The sequence below is a fragment of the Camelus dromedarius genome, chromosome 6 (genome assembly GCF_036321535.1).
Source record: "Camelus dromedarius isolate mCamDro1 chromosome 6, mCamDro1.pat, whole genome shotgun sequence".
Lineage (NCBI taxonomy): Eukaryota > Metazoa > Chordata > Mammalia > Artiodactyla > Camelidae > Camelus > Camelus dromedarius.
Genome location: NC_087441.1, coordinates 43,930,509 through 43,947,253, shown reverse-complemented (window position 1 = coordinate 43,947,253; position 16,745 = coordinate 43,930,509). Strand labels below are relative to the sequence as shown.

Genomic DNA, 16,745 nt, shown 5'->3' with positions numbered 1-16,745 from the left:
AGAAGCTATTTTTCTTCTAGGGATAGGAAATTTTGGTCTGGTTCCCTATAATGAGAACACCTTAGCAAATTCACTATAAAAGATTTTCTCAGGCAAAAATAAAAAAGATGTATCTATTTAATACTGTTTTCTATTCAATGATCCCATTGCCTTTTTTAAGTACAAGTACCACAGACAGACTGATACAATTCTAGCTCTACCATCAGGGTATTAAAGTAGAGGATGTGATGTGTGGGCAGCCTTGTCATCAAAGCCACTATTGACTCACACAGCTACTGTGAGTGTAGAGCAAGGAAGAAGAGCAAGAGTTTGTTCTTCCATTCAGGGTACTTGTCACAAACAAATCAGTGATCATTTGTCAAATGCCCTATGATTTTTATGAGAAGAACAGCCTAGTTGAGTCCTTTTCTGATAATCACCATATTGTATACAGTTATATTTATCACTGTGCATCTGCATTTCATGTGCGTTTTTTTAAACATCCATTACAAATACTGTGCCATCTTGAACAAGGCCATTTACCCACTCAGACCGTGGGCACTGTTAGGATTAGTCCCTTAGTTAATCATATCTACAAATATATAGGATGCAAAGTTACTGCAGTTTAGGCTCTAGGGGCTTTGGGAGTCCTGGCAGATGAAAATAATGTGGCCCACAACAGTTATTAGAATTCTTTTAATCATATCTTTTTTGTACAGTTCTATTTAATAATCTTAGGTTTTCCCATGTAGAGTTTGTTTTTCCTCTTTCCATAATTAACATAAATAGATTTCTTTCCATGGTTCTGTTGTCTATCCTCACTACAAATTAATTTCATTCATAAAGCTAATTGAGTTCTATTAACACTAAACTCAGAGTTATGTATATCCTTATTTAAACAAAAAAGAAATTTATAGCAAAAGTGGCCAAAGATACAAGATTGTATGAGCAACATTCATTACTTTATATGTAAATACCTCTCACCAGCAATAAAATTGTAACATTTTCTAGGTGGTATGGTAAATTCATTTTCCCATTATTAAAAGGTTTTGGGAACAAAAGAATACTAATGACTGAACATATTTAAAATAATGTCTTTTTAAATTTTTCAGTCTTGCTCTAAATGTCTCATTTATTGAATTTGCAGGGAAATGGCTGGCATGCCAGTCGATGGACAACCAAATCTTAATTTTTGGAGCACAGAACAGATTTAGATTAAATAAGAAAAAAATTTTTAAGGGCCATATGGTAGCTGGCTATGCTTGTCAGGTAGACTTTTCACCAGACATGAGGTAAGTTTAAGTCTTGTCATATATATTGATATTCAAATATGATAATATAAGCTATTGCTATACAAATAATAGCACTGTACAAATCACTTTCACATTTGTAGTTGTATGAGAACTGTGGAGGTTATCAAAATGCCAGATAAAAGGCAAGAACAAGTTATGACAACTGCATTCGGCTTTTTTAATTTCTTCAGTATGTTTCCTTCTATTGTTTAGTTCTGTGCCCTTTACCTTCATAATGAATCCCTGTCTGTAAGGCAATATCTCACTTTCTCTCTGCTTTTCTAAACAAGGTTAGGAGGACTATAATCACTATATTGCTGTGGTTGAATGAACACCAGAAGGATTAATCCTATATCATGGGGCTGAAGTTAACAACTTCACTACAGCTTTTCTGTGCTGAAACCTCAAATCCAGCTTCTGAATGTTTCTAGGTCACACTAAATTTGTAAAGCCTAGAGTTGAGAGAAGCCGCATTCATCTCCTCCCTCCCCCATCATTAGCTAAAATAAATGAGTATCAGTAATTTCAGAAATCACTGTAAACTTGTATGTTTAGCCTGGAAATTGAGACTTAGACTCCTACCTCTGAGTCAGTCTTAGACATATTTAAAAGCTGTTGGAGCCAAAAAATAATTTGGAAAGTGGTAGAGCTACTACGGTTGTATGGGTCTACATGTGTTTGCTGGCTCTGTGTGAAATTGGTTAGCCTGCCTATTTCTGACTGTCTAGAGAGGGATTGTGATACTGCATTCACTGTGGCCCCTGGGTCTCCCAATTTTCCAAGTTAAAAATAATTTTTATTCTTAGATTGGTCACTCAATGGGGAGGTTTTTTGATAGAAATTTAAATTATAGACTGTTTTATACTCCACCTTGTTATTCTGGATATTATATATTCACACACACACACACATATATATATATTAAGGTGAAAAAGATAGACTCTTTCTCTGTTCCTCATCCACTTTACTGGTTTTAGATGTTTGAATAATTTGAATTTATTTTTCTTCCCATGGCAGCTATGTGATTTCAGGAGATGGAAATGGAAAATTAAACGTTTGGGACTGGAAGACCACAAAACTCTACAGTAGATTTAAAGCTCATGATAAAGTGTGTATAGGCGCAGTGTGGCATCCTCATGAAACATCTAAAGTCATAACTTGTGGTTGGGATGGTCTCATTAAATTGTGGGATTAATGAGATTAATCCTTAAACTACCCAGGATCATTTTTGATCCAGTGTCATATTTAACTATATTTAACTATTAAATGTGTTGGATGGCAACTTGATTTACAGATTATGATCTTCTTACATGGCCTTATAAAGCTGACCCATTGTTTAAAAAAAAAGCTATGTAAATTTGACTCATATAATTTCATTGGAAATTTCATTTTGTTCTTTGTAAGTGTTATTTATACAGAGAATGACCATTGACTTTCTTATTTGACAAGCAGTTGTTGTTGGCAGGCAGTTTGGGTTTACCCCTATGACATACTGAAAGGATCCCTTTGGAGCTGAGAAAGAATCCCTAGTGGCTTACCTCTTCCACAAAAAGGGAAGGAAGAGGGATGATATAATTTAATGTGAATCTGAAAGATGGATAAAATCACCCACAATGTTCCCATTATTTTCAATGGGTCAAGTTCTAATCTTTCAGATTCAGGAGTTCTAGTGTTTTATGACCTATGTTGTGTTTGTTTAGTTGTAAGCCAACAATCTTCTCTGACTACAGCATTCCTCTCATTATTAAACAATGTAAAATAAAAATCAGTCCAGAGTTCCTTCCTTGATTTTCTTCTTAATCAGTATAGAAAGGACTATCCATAATTAGAGAATTACATTATTTTTGAAGATGGAACTCAAGAGAATGAATCAAGACTTTGAATTGTATTTGTATTTACTGTCCACTAAGGACGTGGCTACACTTTGAGAAATCAGGGTCTCATAGGTCATTGCTTCACAGGTGTTACTACTGAAATACTCCTCATAGGAGAATGGATATGAGGGCATAGTTCAGAGTGTCATCTTGTAATTTCTTTGAAGTTGTAGGTTTATCTTTAAGATTGTTCTGATTTTGCTTGTGAACATATTCAACAGAACTTTTTAAGATTAAAAAAAAATTTTAACTTCTTTCTAAATCCTTGGGTAAAATTGACACTCCAGGAAAGATAGCTAGGGTTCCCAGTTTGAGAAGCAAGGACTGTGATTGGTTAAAAAAATTTTTTTTTTAACTTCAGATTGTGAATTTAGCTTCTTGAATATAATAGCTAATAGCACTTTAGTTTGACAAGCCATCTCTCCTGTTTTATTACAAATCTATATTAGATGTTTGAATGTGTTGTGAAATATTTCAGTACCATGCTATAAAAGATTTGTTCGTAGTTTCTCAAAGTGCTAACTTGGAGACCAAAATCATGTTGAGTGCTGATATCCTAGGGACATGAGTTCTTTGCTATCAAGAGCAGTTCATGCTCCTTGCTCTTAGAACTCCCATTTTTAAACGTTAAAATGAAAAAATACCTGGTGTAGATGACCAGGTTCTATAGCCATATAAAAATAAATTTCAAAGAAGGAAATAGAAAAAGAATAAATGTGGTAGAGATATTTTTGGACACATGGGCACTCAAAGAAATATGAATACACTGCCTAGCCACTGCCATTTCTATATCTGCCAGGAAGGGTGGCTGTCATTTCCCGAAGAGGAAAGAATTCAGACAAGAGCTTTTCTTTAATCCCAACCACTGGTTTTAACAAATGTGAATTACTGAAATATGATGGGACAAAAATAATCATACATTTAAACTATCTTGTTCGGCACCAGTATTGTGTATGTTACAAATCATAATTTCTAAATCTGGGTTTATTTTATTGTGTTTTAAACTGTTTCTTAACTAAGGAACTGTATATAAAAGTTGTCTCTTTTTTAAAAGATCATATTTTTAAATAAAGCATTTTTTGTAGAAAGTGTTATCAAAATTTTTGTTCTTAGTCTCCTTTTAAGTCTTAACTCTGTTGAGACACCAAATTAAACCATTTGCAGATTTTGAATGGGTCATTTTGATTTTTATGGGGAGAAATGATGCTTTAGAGGTGAGTATGGTTTATTAATATGGTATATTAATGGCTTTATTCTAAATAAATAATAAAAATTCAGGGCAGTACCCTCAGAGCACACAGATTAAGTTTAACGCATTCCGTATTTATTCACTGAGTGGTGGCATTGAGTCATGATTGCACCCATTTTAGAGTACGCAAATGAGTGGAGTTCTTTTCCAGCATAAAAAAGTCTCAAGGTCATGTTGTTACTAGAATTAAGTGGTTACCATCTGGTTCCTTTCCCTCACTGCAACCCTTTTGTCACACCCAGGACAAATTTCCTTCCTAAAAGTTAGAATAAAAGTAATGCTTTAGTGAAAGGTTTAATTGAATATTTAAATGTTGAAGCAGAAGCTGGGAATATTTTGTGCTAAATAAAGAGCCAGTTTTAAGATACGGAACAGGGAGTAGCATCAAACAGGCACTTCTCTAAGTAGAAAAGTATAGAGTGATTTCTTGGATGCATTGTGAGGCTGGTTGTTGTCCTTGGCATGTTTATAAATTATCTGGAAGAAAATGTTGACAGTGAAATAGCAATCCCTTGGATGGAAGCTGGAAGGATTGCAGCACTAGCAACAATTATAGAGGCTCTCCTTGAAGAACACTTTCTCGGAATGTGGATTGAGAACCACTTGCATCAGAATCATCTGGAGATGGTGTCACTTACTAAGAGACAGAATTCGGAAGAAAGTAGAATTCTGGTTGGGGGAGCCATGTGAATTCAGGTATGGGGAAGGCAAGTGTGAAGTTCCATCCAGGTCAAATTATCAATCAGCAGTGTTAACTGTGGGTCGCAAAGTGAGACCTAGGGAACACTGATGCTATATTTCATCAAAGATGCATGTTTTTCACATTCTGACATCTCTGAAATAAGGCTATGTCCTAAAAATCAATGATGTGTCATGTATAACAGTATAAACAAAGCAAGTACGAAGGGACCTAAGAAGGAGAAGATCCAATGGAAAGAAGATACTATCACAGCACCTGGCTTAAAATTCACATTATTCAATGTTTATTTGATCAATGGGTAAATAAAATGAATGAACTAGGAGAAGACTGCAGTTTTTAAAATACGTATATATTCATACACTGGGTCAAAGTTGGCACTTTTAGCAAGGTCCCCAGATTCACAGTAAGAATGAGAATTAGTGAAGAGTTTGAGTTTACCTTAAGTATTTCAGAAACTATGCTGTTTATTTAGTATGTGTAAACTCAAAAGAAAGTTAGTTAACCATAAATATATACGTGTGTATGTGTGCTCATGTGTATATGTTTGTATGTATGTATGTATGTATGTGATATTTAACACTTTATATATTTATATATACACCTCCCATGTTCAGAGTCACTTTAATAATTGTAGAAACAATTTTCTTAACCTAATCACTGCAACTTTATCTGGAATTTAAGGGAAAAGAAGCCACAACTTGCAGCCAGAGTTCTCAGAGCGGCTTTATTTTTAGTGACAAGGTGTCACTCCTTTGCTTGTACAGCTTCCTATCATTGCAATAACTGTCTTCAGATGAATTTTTAGCTCCCCTCACCCTACTCTCCAACCATCAGCACTTGAGATCTGAAAGACTAACTCAAATCTCAAACATTTTGCATTTAAGTGTGCGTTCTAGTTTAGTGCTGTTTAATAGAAACGTGTGAGCCATATATGTAAATTTTAATTTTCTAATGGTCACATTAATAAAGGGATATTAATTTTAATAATACGTGTATATAATAAATCCAAAATATTATTTCAACATTCAGTTATTTTTAAAATTAACATTTTACTTTTCTCATACTATGTCTTTGAAATTTGGCGTATATTTTACACTTAAAAGCACATCTTAATTCAGACACTAAATTTTCATCAAATGTTTTATCTGTTTCATACAAAGTAGATTTACATGTCCAAGTTGTTCCAAACAGAGCTAAGGGTTTTCTAATAATTGAACCAAGTATAAGTTTTTAAACTAATTAAAAGTAAACATAATTTAAAATTCAGCTCTTCAGTCACACCAGCAACATGCTATGTGCTCAGGAACAACATATGGCTGCCGTATGGTTCTAGTACCACCTTTTAGGCACAATGGCTCAGATATCCAGCTTCACTGCTTCATCTTCTGGAAGGCGTTTTAAGGTTTAAACTACTTACAAGATATCGCATTTAAAAATAAATATGTTCATAGTTTTCTGTGCTGCATTTTAGGTAGTTTCCTCCCAACTGGTTTATCTTCCAGTTCACTTTACAGTCTCTTCAGCTGTGTCTAATCTGCTGATTAATCCATTAAACTCATTCCAATGACTATTTTTCCTTTATGGTAGGTCTATTTGTACTTTTTTATATCTGCCTGCTCTTCATATGTCTTATTTTATTATGGTTTCTATTTAGTCTTTTGTGCCTTTAATCAATTTAAACAATTTATATTACACTTTCTTTAAGACTATAACTCTTAGCTCAAGTTCTGGAGCTGAGAATCCCAGTGTTTATTATGTCTGTAAACTCTCTTATGGTGAGCCATTTCCTTGTCAGTTGTAATGTTTTATTAGGAGTTCATCTTACATGGGTCTTGTTTTTTGGAGGAAAGCCCAAGCTGAAGAGTCCTTGGAGTGGTTTTACATTTGCTTCTGCCATATACCCCTGAAGTTATCTCTCCCTAGAACTGGTTTTTCATCCTCTCAATTTATGGTTTTCCTCACCGGGTGATTATAAATTCAACCCCATAAACAGACTGGAGATCTCAAATTCTCATAAACTTTTTCCCCAAATCAACAGCAAGGATAGACTTTCTTGTGCTCCAGGGGCAGGGTTGTGGGGAGGGGGCAGATTTTTTAGAACCCTCTTCCACTGAGGTTGTGGCCCTCGGAAGTTACCACTGCCGCAGGTATCTCAGTCCCAGTCCTTTCCTCCAACGCAACAGGCCTTACCTCTAGTGCTCTAGGCCTCTAACCATCAATGGCATACTGAATTCCTAGGACCACTACGGTGTAGTTTCCTGCTCTATCTCTGTCTATATATACACACACACACATACATACATATATACATAAATGCACACATATATACTCACATACACATACAGAAGGATCACCATAAATATAAACACTTAACCTATTATCTTGGGATAGTGCCACTTTGTTAGGACAGTTTAGAAGCAGAAGGGTAAACAAGTGCAGTCTGAAACATTCTGACTTGTAGAAACTTGTGAATTTAAGTGTGCTATCCAAGAAGGTACTTTCCCTAAGGGCACTTCACTTGATGACTGGAGAGTCATCATAATGGATTCATCTTTTACCTGGGCCTTTTCTTCTGAATAGGCATATCATTTAGATCCTTCTGAATTTATCCTAAGACCTCCTTTATAGCACATAAGTAAATAAATCATTTAACCACCATCTAAGCCTTCTCTAATCACAAAAATCTTAGAATAATGAGATTTTCAAGCTTAGAAGAAATCTTAGAAATCAAATATTCCAATTTAGGAAAATAGGCCAATAAAGATGATGACTTGCTCGGTACCACACAGCTAGTTAGCAGCAGTATCATAGTCTGTCTCCCTTCATCCTGCTATCCTGCCTCCTCTACATAATGCCACTTACTTGTGTATTTTTAAAACTGTCATATTTGTGTTCTAATCTTTGTGGCTACCAGCTTCCTCTCTCTGAGGTAGCTTAAAAGATTATGTTTATTTCATCCCTTAGTAGCAAAGAGAACCTGCAGCTAAAGACATTCTCAAGGCCTCTTCCATAGAGTTAGATCCCCATCACTTTCTCATAACTGTGCGAAAAAGGGCTTTTCTTGGTCATACTTCAGTCAAATAGCCTGGAAAGCACAGTACCCTCTCTCACCTTGTTTTTACTCTTTGAACAATTACCTTGATTATTTTGTCCTGGAAGAACAATGTAGCTGTAATCATTTTGTAGAATACCAGCCCCTATCCTTGGCAGAAGTACCCTCACTTCATCATACCTTCTTCCTCTCATAAACTGAAAAATATTCTCCATGCTACTGTAAATTGTGGTCTAATACACTCACTCTAAGAGGTGTGTTTTCTGGGAATTGGATTTTTAAAAAAAGGACAATGAGGAATAAGAAAAGGAGATTGAGGTCTAATAACCTAGGATAACTTCTAATAATAATTCAGCTTTTAATTATTATTGTATTTATTCAATTCAATTATTATATAGTTCTCAAGTCCCTAAGGTCAAAAAAGCTCTTCGGGTTAGCATCCTTTAATCAGGAAGTTTTGCAACAAGCAGTGCAATAAATAACCATGTCAAGAAAAAGACAAATTGTGCCTAAAATTAAATAAGCCAAAATTAGAGATAGTGGTCCATCTAAATTCCAAAGATATTTTTAATGCCAGAAAAAAAAAAAACTTCAATAACAAATGATGATGAAATAATTTCACTGAAAATTGCTATGTGAAATAGCTTTCTTTATATTCATATTCAACAAATATTTATGGAGCACCTTTTACCTAGTGGGCTCCATGACAGGCACTGGGGCTACAGACATGGCCCTTACCCGCATGGAGCTTCCAGTCTGCTGGGAAAGCCATTACACAAGCAAATACACTAAAGTAAAAGGAGTGTAAAACTGGGGAGAATAGAGGGCATTGTAGGGAGACATAGCTGGGGGTTCTTCAATAAGGGGGTCCCTAAGGAAATGATGTTTGATGTGTTATCAATCCTTGAGAAATAATATTTTCTTGTACAGATAATTAATAGCTTATTTTTATTGATACATAATGTGGTTTTTCATTAATGTTATAGAATCCATTTGGACTTTTTGTTATTATATATACTCACCTAGGAGTGATGTCAAAATATCCAATGACTAGTAATGCAGGACATAGAGCAGTTAGAACAGACGTTAACCACAGTGCTGGGGCAGGGTCCTGGAGGCTGCCTGTTGTGCTGTACATTAACTGTTTGATCTTGTGGAGATCTGGGGATCCTGAGGGAGGGGCTGCAGTGGAGGAGAACCACTGAGGGACTCAGGACCTCAGCCATTTACCAACCTAGCTCCCTGGAACTTACTGACTACGTATCTGTCCCATGTATACTGAGCTTCTCTACTGAAATAGATTAGATTAGAATTCAAACTTGGCAAGAAAAAATACCCCTTATTATTTCAGACACTCTTATCACACAAAACCAATCACTAAGAAAAACTTAAAATATCTTACATGAGAGTATGAAATCACTCACAAGCATGAGTTTTAATGAGTTGAGAACTAGCACTTCTCCATACAGTGCTAAATATAAAGTGTGACATTAAACTTGCTTGATTTATTTTTCTTAAGGACAGAAATATAATAAAATTAAAGAATTTCAATAATTTCTAAATTTAGGCGATTTAATGATATCTTGAATCTTTGTGTTATGGTTTCATGTGATAAGTTCAAACGTACCTTTAAATGTAAGAAAAAGGAAGACATTTTAGCATAAGAGTAAATGTAGTGAATTCACAAAGAACCAGCAATTGGTTAGTACAAAAAGAATTAATGTTATTGCTTAAAAGGCAAACATAAATTTATCTCCAAAAGAAGAGAATCATATTACATAATTGAGCTTGTACATACCATTGTATTGTCAAGTATAATAATCTGTTTAAATGAGGCTTTCATTTTTCATCTGGAGAAATATGATGAGACTGCTTCCCTGGTATTAATCCAAGCTTTGCAAAATTCAAACATGTAATACTTATGAAATGCAAACCTTGTACTGTATTTACCATATACTAAATCTTACAGCCAAAGCAGAAAAGCTTACATGCATAACTGATTTGGACTGAACACTGTAAATTCATGAATTTACTTTTGTTCTACCATGATGTAACTACTAGTGGACCAATTCTAACAGAAGTTTGTTTACTTCTTCCTGCCTCACTTCATTTGAACATGTCAAATAGTTACAAATATTTATACGATAACCTATTATAACTGCATCAAATGCAATCACTCTAAGAGAGAAAGGGAAAATTGTTTTCCTTTGAGTTTAATCTCAAATTGTGACACAGATTTTGTGCTAAAAGGTTGACCTCTGAATCTCTTACATCCTGTCTTTCACATATCATGTCTTTCATCTAAAAAAGAACAGCTTTTTTAATCATTTGATAAGAGCATTATTAAATTTGTATTTTCAGATTCATTTATAAGCACTGATCTGGTAGGAGTTAATTAAGATATATACGTCATAGATATTCACTTCTGAGTTCATATACCTACAGGTCAAAGGCAAGTTTGAAACAAGGAAAGGAAACTCACACTGCACTTCTGAGTAACTGGACCATTTCTAAAATCCAGGAGCAAAGTGCCACGTATTGGGACCAGCCAGGGCCAAGCGTCACTTCCAGGCCTTGCAAGATCTTTTCTGGCAACCTGAATATATTGAGAGAAGTTGTTGGGTCCTCATACTTTTTTTTTCAGTAAGCCTCTGTTTGGTGGCCATATTTTAATTAAGTAGATTGTTAAAATTAAACTTGCATGCTACAAAAATGATCTCAACTCCAACAAATTTGCAGGTCTGGTCTTACTACATTTGTAGGTTTTCCTTCCCATTTACTAATAGGGAAGCAAAAATACGTCCTTACATTTGTCAAAGACTATTGAAGCAGCACTGTGGAGGGGACCTACATGGGCTTTGGGATCTGACAGGCTGATATGTAGATTCCTGTTCCACCATTTACTATTTGAATAATCTGAATAAGCTATTTAGGCTCTTAGAATTTCCTTAACTGTATAATCAGTAAAATTATGTCTCCTTATAGGTCAGGATAATTAGGAATAATCTATACACAGTACTAGGCATATAGTAAGCTCTCTATAAACAGCAGCTCTTGATTTTGCTTGTTTTTTGTATTCCTTTTATATTGCTTTTGTGGTGGTTTATGGTGGCAATAGTGGTTGTTTTGCCTGCTCTTCACGAGCAGGGTCTCCCCAGACAGCAGAGCTGTGACAGTCTAGACCATCCTCATGGCCTCCACCAGTAGTTCTCCACAGTGGGTGATTTTGCTCTCGTGGGGACTTTACCACTGTCTGGAGACCCATCTGGCTGTCACACTGAGGGGAAGAAGGGAAGGCGCTCTCGGCATCTAGTGGGGAGGTCCAGGGATGCCGCTAAACATCCTGTAACACGTAGAATGGCCCTCCCTCCCCTGGCAAAGAATTACCCAGCTCAAAACGGAAATAGTGCTGAGGTTAAGAAACCCTGGCCCACACAAAAAGCACAATAATTCTAGAGGCAAGGAAACCATAGCAACAGTCAGAATATTCAACACAAATTTCAAACCATCCATGAAGGGAATGAAGGACAGTCTTGGGAAAAAGCATAAAATAAGTACAAATAACTATTGAACAGGCTGCCTAGTAGGTGGGTGTGGGTGGGTGTGTTTGTGATTTATTTTGAGTTTGTCTTCTTTTTTTTCCTTAACAGTACACCCATTCTTGCTTCAGATATATATATAGTGTGATGAAGCCAATGTTCTGCACCACCAATCTGGAATAAGTGGTAACTTGCCCTGTACAAAGGGGGCTTTCAGTAATGCTATTAATCTTTAATCCTATGAATTAAAAATCTTGGTATGAATGTTAACATATCTAAAACCTGATCAGACTAGACCCTTAGGATTAGTACACTTCATACTTTGGTGTATAAGAAGGTTTAAAGGTTTAATGTATAAAATGGTTTAGTATGTATACTTTAGTGTATAAAATTGTTGTTAAAAAATGAAAGAGAATCTGTAATATAATCCGAACAGAAATAGGACTAAAGTTAACTTTGTTTTGGAGGCTACAGCATGCAAGCTAACAGTATAAACCACTTTAGAGTTTTATGGACTTCTTGTACTTCCGAAATACCTAGGGACACTGAAAGCAGCTAAACTACTATTTCACATCACAGTTACTCAAACTGGTACTCCAACTCACTGACTTTTATTAGTGTACTATAAACTTTAATATAAAAATCTCACTTATATTTTTAAAAATTATCACTACAGAAAGTCTTGTTCCCTTTTAAACCCAAGTTAGTAAGATCATCTAACGCTAATATATTTTGGTTTCTCACCTGAGGAAAGCTATTTTCAAACCACTGCAAGAAACAAAAAGCCAACCCAGGAAATGTCTGGGATAAAAGGAGGGAAAGCATTGGGAAAAGGAATCAAGTCTAGTAGTAATTAGAACTAACGAGTTCTCTCCCCAGATTTCTCGAACATATAATGTATGTATAGTTTTCCTGCTCTCCCAGCATGTAAAAAATGCCAGAAAATATACTTAGTTTATAGTAAGGTAATAATTTGGTTTATTTTTTATAATATTTAATTTATTTTAAATAAAATTTTTAAAACTCATGTGTAGTGGTAAATGTCTAATCCTGAAAATAGAAATGATAAGAGACCATTTGAACTATTGAGAACCTTCATTTTCTGTTTAATTTTAAAAAATGTAAAAAGAATTGGTACCTGTGAAACACTGTATAACCATCCCAGGAAAGAGAGAGATTCTGGCCCTCAGGCCACAGGCTTACAACAAATGCCAACTATCAGCAAAGAAAAACTCACTTAATCTTAGAGATAATGTATTTTTTTTTAAATGACAGCAAAGGCAAGTCTGTGGTCTAGAAATCAGGCTTGAAGTCCCCCAAGTTCTGCTTTGTGCTTAGTTTCATAGGAACAGAAAGGGATTTAAGGCTGAGTATGAAAAGAATCCTGAGCTGAAGATCTTGGTAGTCTAGTCTTTCAAGCTTAGTGACAGAATTTGGTGTGTCCAGAAACCAAAATCAGTGGTTCTTAAAAAGCCACAGCATGGATGGCCTCAGGAAAGGCTTGGGAGTAAAGACTGAAATCTACAAAGTTATAAAGAATGTTAATGACACGGTGAACCAGAAAAACCTTGAAAGAGGTGAGTTAACATCAAATAAAAGGTCCTATTTTAAATGGTGGGCTACAAATTTAAGGAATAAAAATGGAAATGTTATGTAATTTTTTTCATGGTGGTGAATTCATGGATTATAGACACATAACAAATTTTAGGGAAAACTGAGATAAGTGGGGGATTATCTTCCAGGTTAAAATGAAGGAGAACAATAATCCCCTCTTTGTCAGAGGCAAACGGGCAAAGAGCCTGGGTCTGGGCAGAAGGAGATTGACTCCTGTGTCCATTCCCTCGACAAGTGTTAATTAACTATGTCCCTACCACGTGCCAGGCACCAGGCTACACGTACTACAAAGGCAATAACACAATCTCTGCCTCAAGCAGGTCACAGGCTAGTGGGAGCCTGGAGGTGTATTAGAATCATAGTCATGCTCCATGCTGCAAATATTTTCTTGAGTTCTTGATGAGGGCCTGCAACCTATTTCCATCTCGTATTCACCCAACTCAGAGTGTAACAGCTACTTGCATTGAAAATATCTTTCTTCAGGAACAGCTGAGGCTTAGATAAATCTTTGTAACTGTGAAAAAGCCTGAAATCCTGTAGTTCTAACTCTTTGAGGAGGCTGTACCAGAACCGCACAACACTGCTGTCACTGCCACTGACCTCAAAGCCGGGCCAGTGGAGATGGATCTCAAAGATGAGCTGTCCAATTTGTTCAAGGACATCTTCCAGAATAAGATTTTCCAAAACTTTCCATTCTGCACTTTCCAGATCTGCTTTGAGAACATCAATCTGTAACAAAATGATGAAATGAGATTAGCAGAGTCAATAAACATTGTTAAAAATACCATCTTGTTATCAGGAGCATCACTGTATAGCTACCTCCCAAGAAAGCAGAATTTTTCAAGTGTTGGAGTTAGAGGTCTTTTTCAAATGACCACCTATGACATGATTTCTAACCTCACTCCACACCAAATGTTAATATACAAATAATAAAATACCAGTCAGAAATCATGATGGCTCCTCTTAATTTCTGACAAGTGGGAGTGAATTCCTGAAAAGGAAGTGCTGGAAAATATGTATCACGGGACCCTGTGCCCACAGCCTCTCCCCAGCAACCTAAACACTACTCAGGGGAGCCCATCCGTGTCCTGGCAGAATGAAGGCCTGCAGAGAGGGACTGACAGAGGGTCAGTGCCTTCAGAGCCCACCTCACAAATCTTATACCTCTCCAATTTCATCAGAACTGAAAGCCAGGGGAAGTTCTCAGGTATCTTAACACTGGACTTGTAAAAAAAAATATTATTATTATTATTATTATTATTATTATTATTATTATTATTATTATTATTATTATTATTCCATGATTTATTTATAAAGTATATATCAGCACAGCATTCTACAATTTTTTTTAATTTTAAAAATTAAAACAAAATTTTAAAGCAACACTATTCTCTGTTCATCTGATAAATACAAGCTCACATTCCAGATAGGACAGAATATAGGAAGAAGAGTAGGATGGGAGAGATTTTGCAATTAATTAAGTTATGAGAATCAGCTCCTTTCTGCTGGCTTTGCACAAAATCCATTAGACTAACAGAATCCCAAATACCTCCAGAAAGCAATGAAAGCTAATTACTTACTGAGTACTTCTGTGTGCCTAGCACTATGCTAAGTGCTTTACCTTGCAATATTCATATACTCCTCTTAACAATTCTGCAAGGGTGATTCTGCTAGCATTCCTATTTAAAGTTGAGGAAACCAGACTCAGAGGGTAACCCATCCCCAGTCACATAGCTGGAGAGGCAATGGTGAAATCTGAACTGAGTCTGTCTACATGGCCCATGTTCTTAACCATGAAACAAGGTTGACTGCCCATTAAAAAAATAAAAAGAGGAAAAATGGTAACTCAGAGTTTCTAAAACGCTTTTGCTTTGGAAAATAAGGTACTACTGGAGAGTGAATAAGGGTCAGTGAATATAATTATTGTTATTAACATCCTCATTTTACACTGGGAAGCAGAACATTTTCCAGCTTAAAGAATTACTTTCTACAGGCATAATCTCAGCAAAACAGCCCTATAGGTAAGCAAGGATTTGATTAAAAAAATGACTTTTCTGCTGCCAAGAAATGGAGGGGGAAGTTAAAGGGGATAATCTGACCACACAGAGGAAGGCTGACAGCATTCAGACACAAACTGGAATGATCAGGATGGAGGGAATCACTGCACTAGAGCAAAGCCTGTAGTCCCAAGAGGTGACAGCAGAACCCTAAACGGCTCCTCTAGAAGCTGCCAACCAATATCCTGCCTGTGAAAGTGAAGTATCTTTGCCTTTAGAAGGATGGATAATGACCAAGACCAATCCTGCCCCAGCCTCTCCTCTCTCTCATTGCATGTGTGACAATTTCTCATATGCAGCTGAGACATGAAGTTCTCAGTGCAACAGTAACATTCCTTGTGTGATTTCAAAGTTGAGTGGAGGAGGAGAAGCAAAGAATTTAGACATAATTGGTCCAAGAAAATGATCTTTGCCTGACATCCTAAGACCCTGCAGGAGTTGCTTTCACTCTGTCTTGGATAGTACCTCTCGTCCACCAGGGGAATAATGATGGTAACAACCCCAAGGATATCAAGAAGACTTAGAAAAGGCTAGATATACATAAACCAATTTGTTGGTTCAATGGTTCAAAAATTAATGAGCTAAAGTTAAAAAAAAAAAAAAAACCCAAAACAAACTTTCTTTTCTGAAAGGAGTTGAGTAAAGGCAGGTTCCATGTGAAAATATACAAGACTAAAATAATTTTTGTGAACTGGACACGATAGTTAATTGACTCTTATTTCATCTCTGCTGCCCTGGCACTTCCTTGGCTTTGCTTAACCTTTTGCCTTTTTAAGCAAAGTAATCCTGAATTATGGTAATTAATTTGCCAAAAGAAATATTTAATCAAAAATCCACAACATTTCCTAATTGGTACAGAAAATATTCAGAACTCAAAATCAACATTTGTTGTGTCAATTCATATAGTTAGAAATTTCTTAGGTTTCTTGTAGATTTATTTTCTACCATGATTTTCTGTGAGTTTACATATGTTGAGTGTGATCAATAAACCAAAGTATTAAAGGGACAGGGTAAAGTTAGCCTAAAATTCACCTAAAAAGTGTATTGGTGAAGTATATAGGAATAGACTTTGCATGTTTTTTCCAAACATACTTTTTAAATAGGCTATCAATCAGAAGTTATGAGCAACAGGGGAAAAAACCATATTATTAGGCTAAATCATAACAAATATATGCTTTCTTTAGAAATTCAATTTTCATTTACAAAATGCTACCCTATCTAAAGAGCAAAAAGTATTTCAAACACAACCACACTCCCTCAACCCCCTTTAGATTCCAGTGGCCAAAAATTCTTCACTTCAATCAGAATTACATAGGTTGATCTAAATCATGTAGCCAGGGTAGGTAGAACAGGACTGAGGACATAGCTCTTTCCCCTCCTCCAGCCTGA

General features: G+C 35.8%; 2 protein-coding genes across 6 annotated transcripts in view; one reads left to right on the top strand and one right to left on the bottom strand.

Moving 5' to 3' along the window:
* CDC40 (cell division cycle 40) overlaps positions 1–4,233 on the top strand; it is a 44,406-nt gene extending 40,173 nt beyond the window's left edge. The window contains exons 14-15 of one of the 2 annotated variants that reach the window (XM_010989591.3): positions 1,127–1,271; positions 2,289–4,233. In XM_010989591.3, coding sequence (XP_010987893.1) covers positions 1,127–1,271; positions 2,289–2,466 — 323 coding nt within the window. In that variant the 3' untranslated portion in view covers positions 2,467–4,233. The remainder of the gene's footprint in view (positions 1–1,126; positions 1,272–2,288) is intronic. The other variant, XM_064486786.1, reaches the window with a different exon arrangement.
* A 5,667-nt stretch (positions 4,234–9,900) lies between these two features.
* The window catches only part of METTL24 (methyltransferase like 24), a 97,726-nt gene continuing 90,881 nt past the window's right edge, over positions 9,901–16,745 (bottom strand). For 2 of the 4 annotated variants that reach the window (XM_010989590.3, XM_064486785.1), the window contains one exon: positions 12,640–14,028. In XM_010989590.3, the coding sequence (XP_010987892.3) occupies positions 13,714–14,028 (315 nt within the window). In that variant the 3' untranslated portion in view covers positions 12,640–13,713. Of the gene's footprint in view, positions 10,743–12,639; positions 14,029–16,745 lie in introns of those variants that run through there. The other 2 variants (XM_064486783.1, XM_064486784.1) reach the window with 2 other exon arrangements.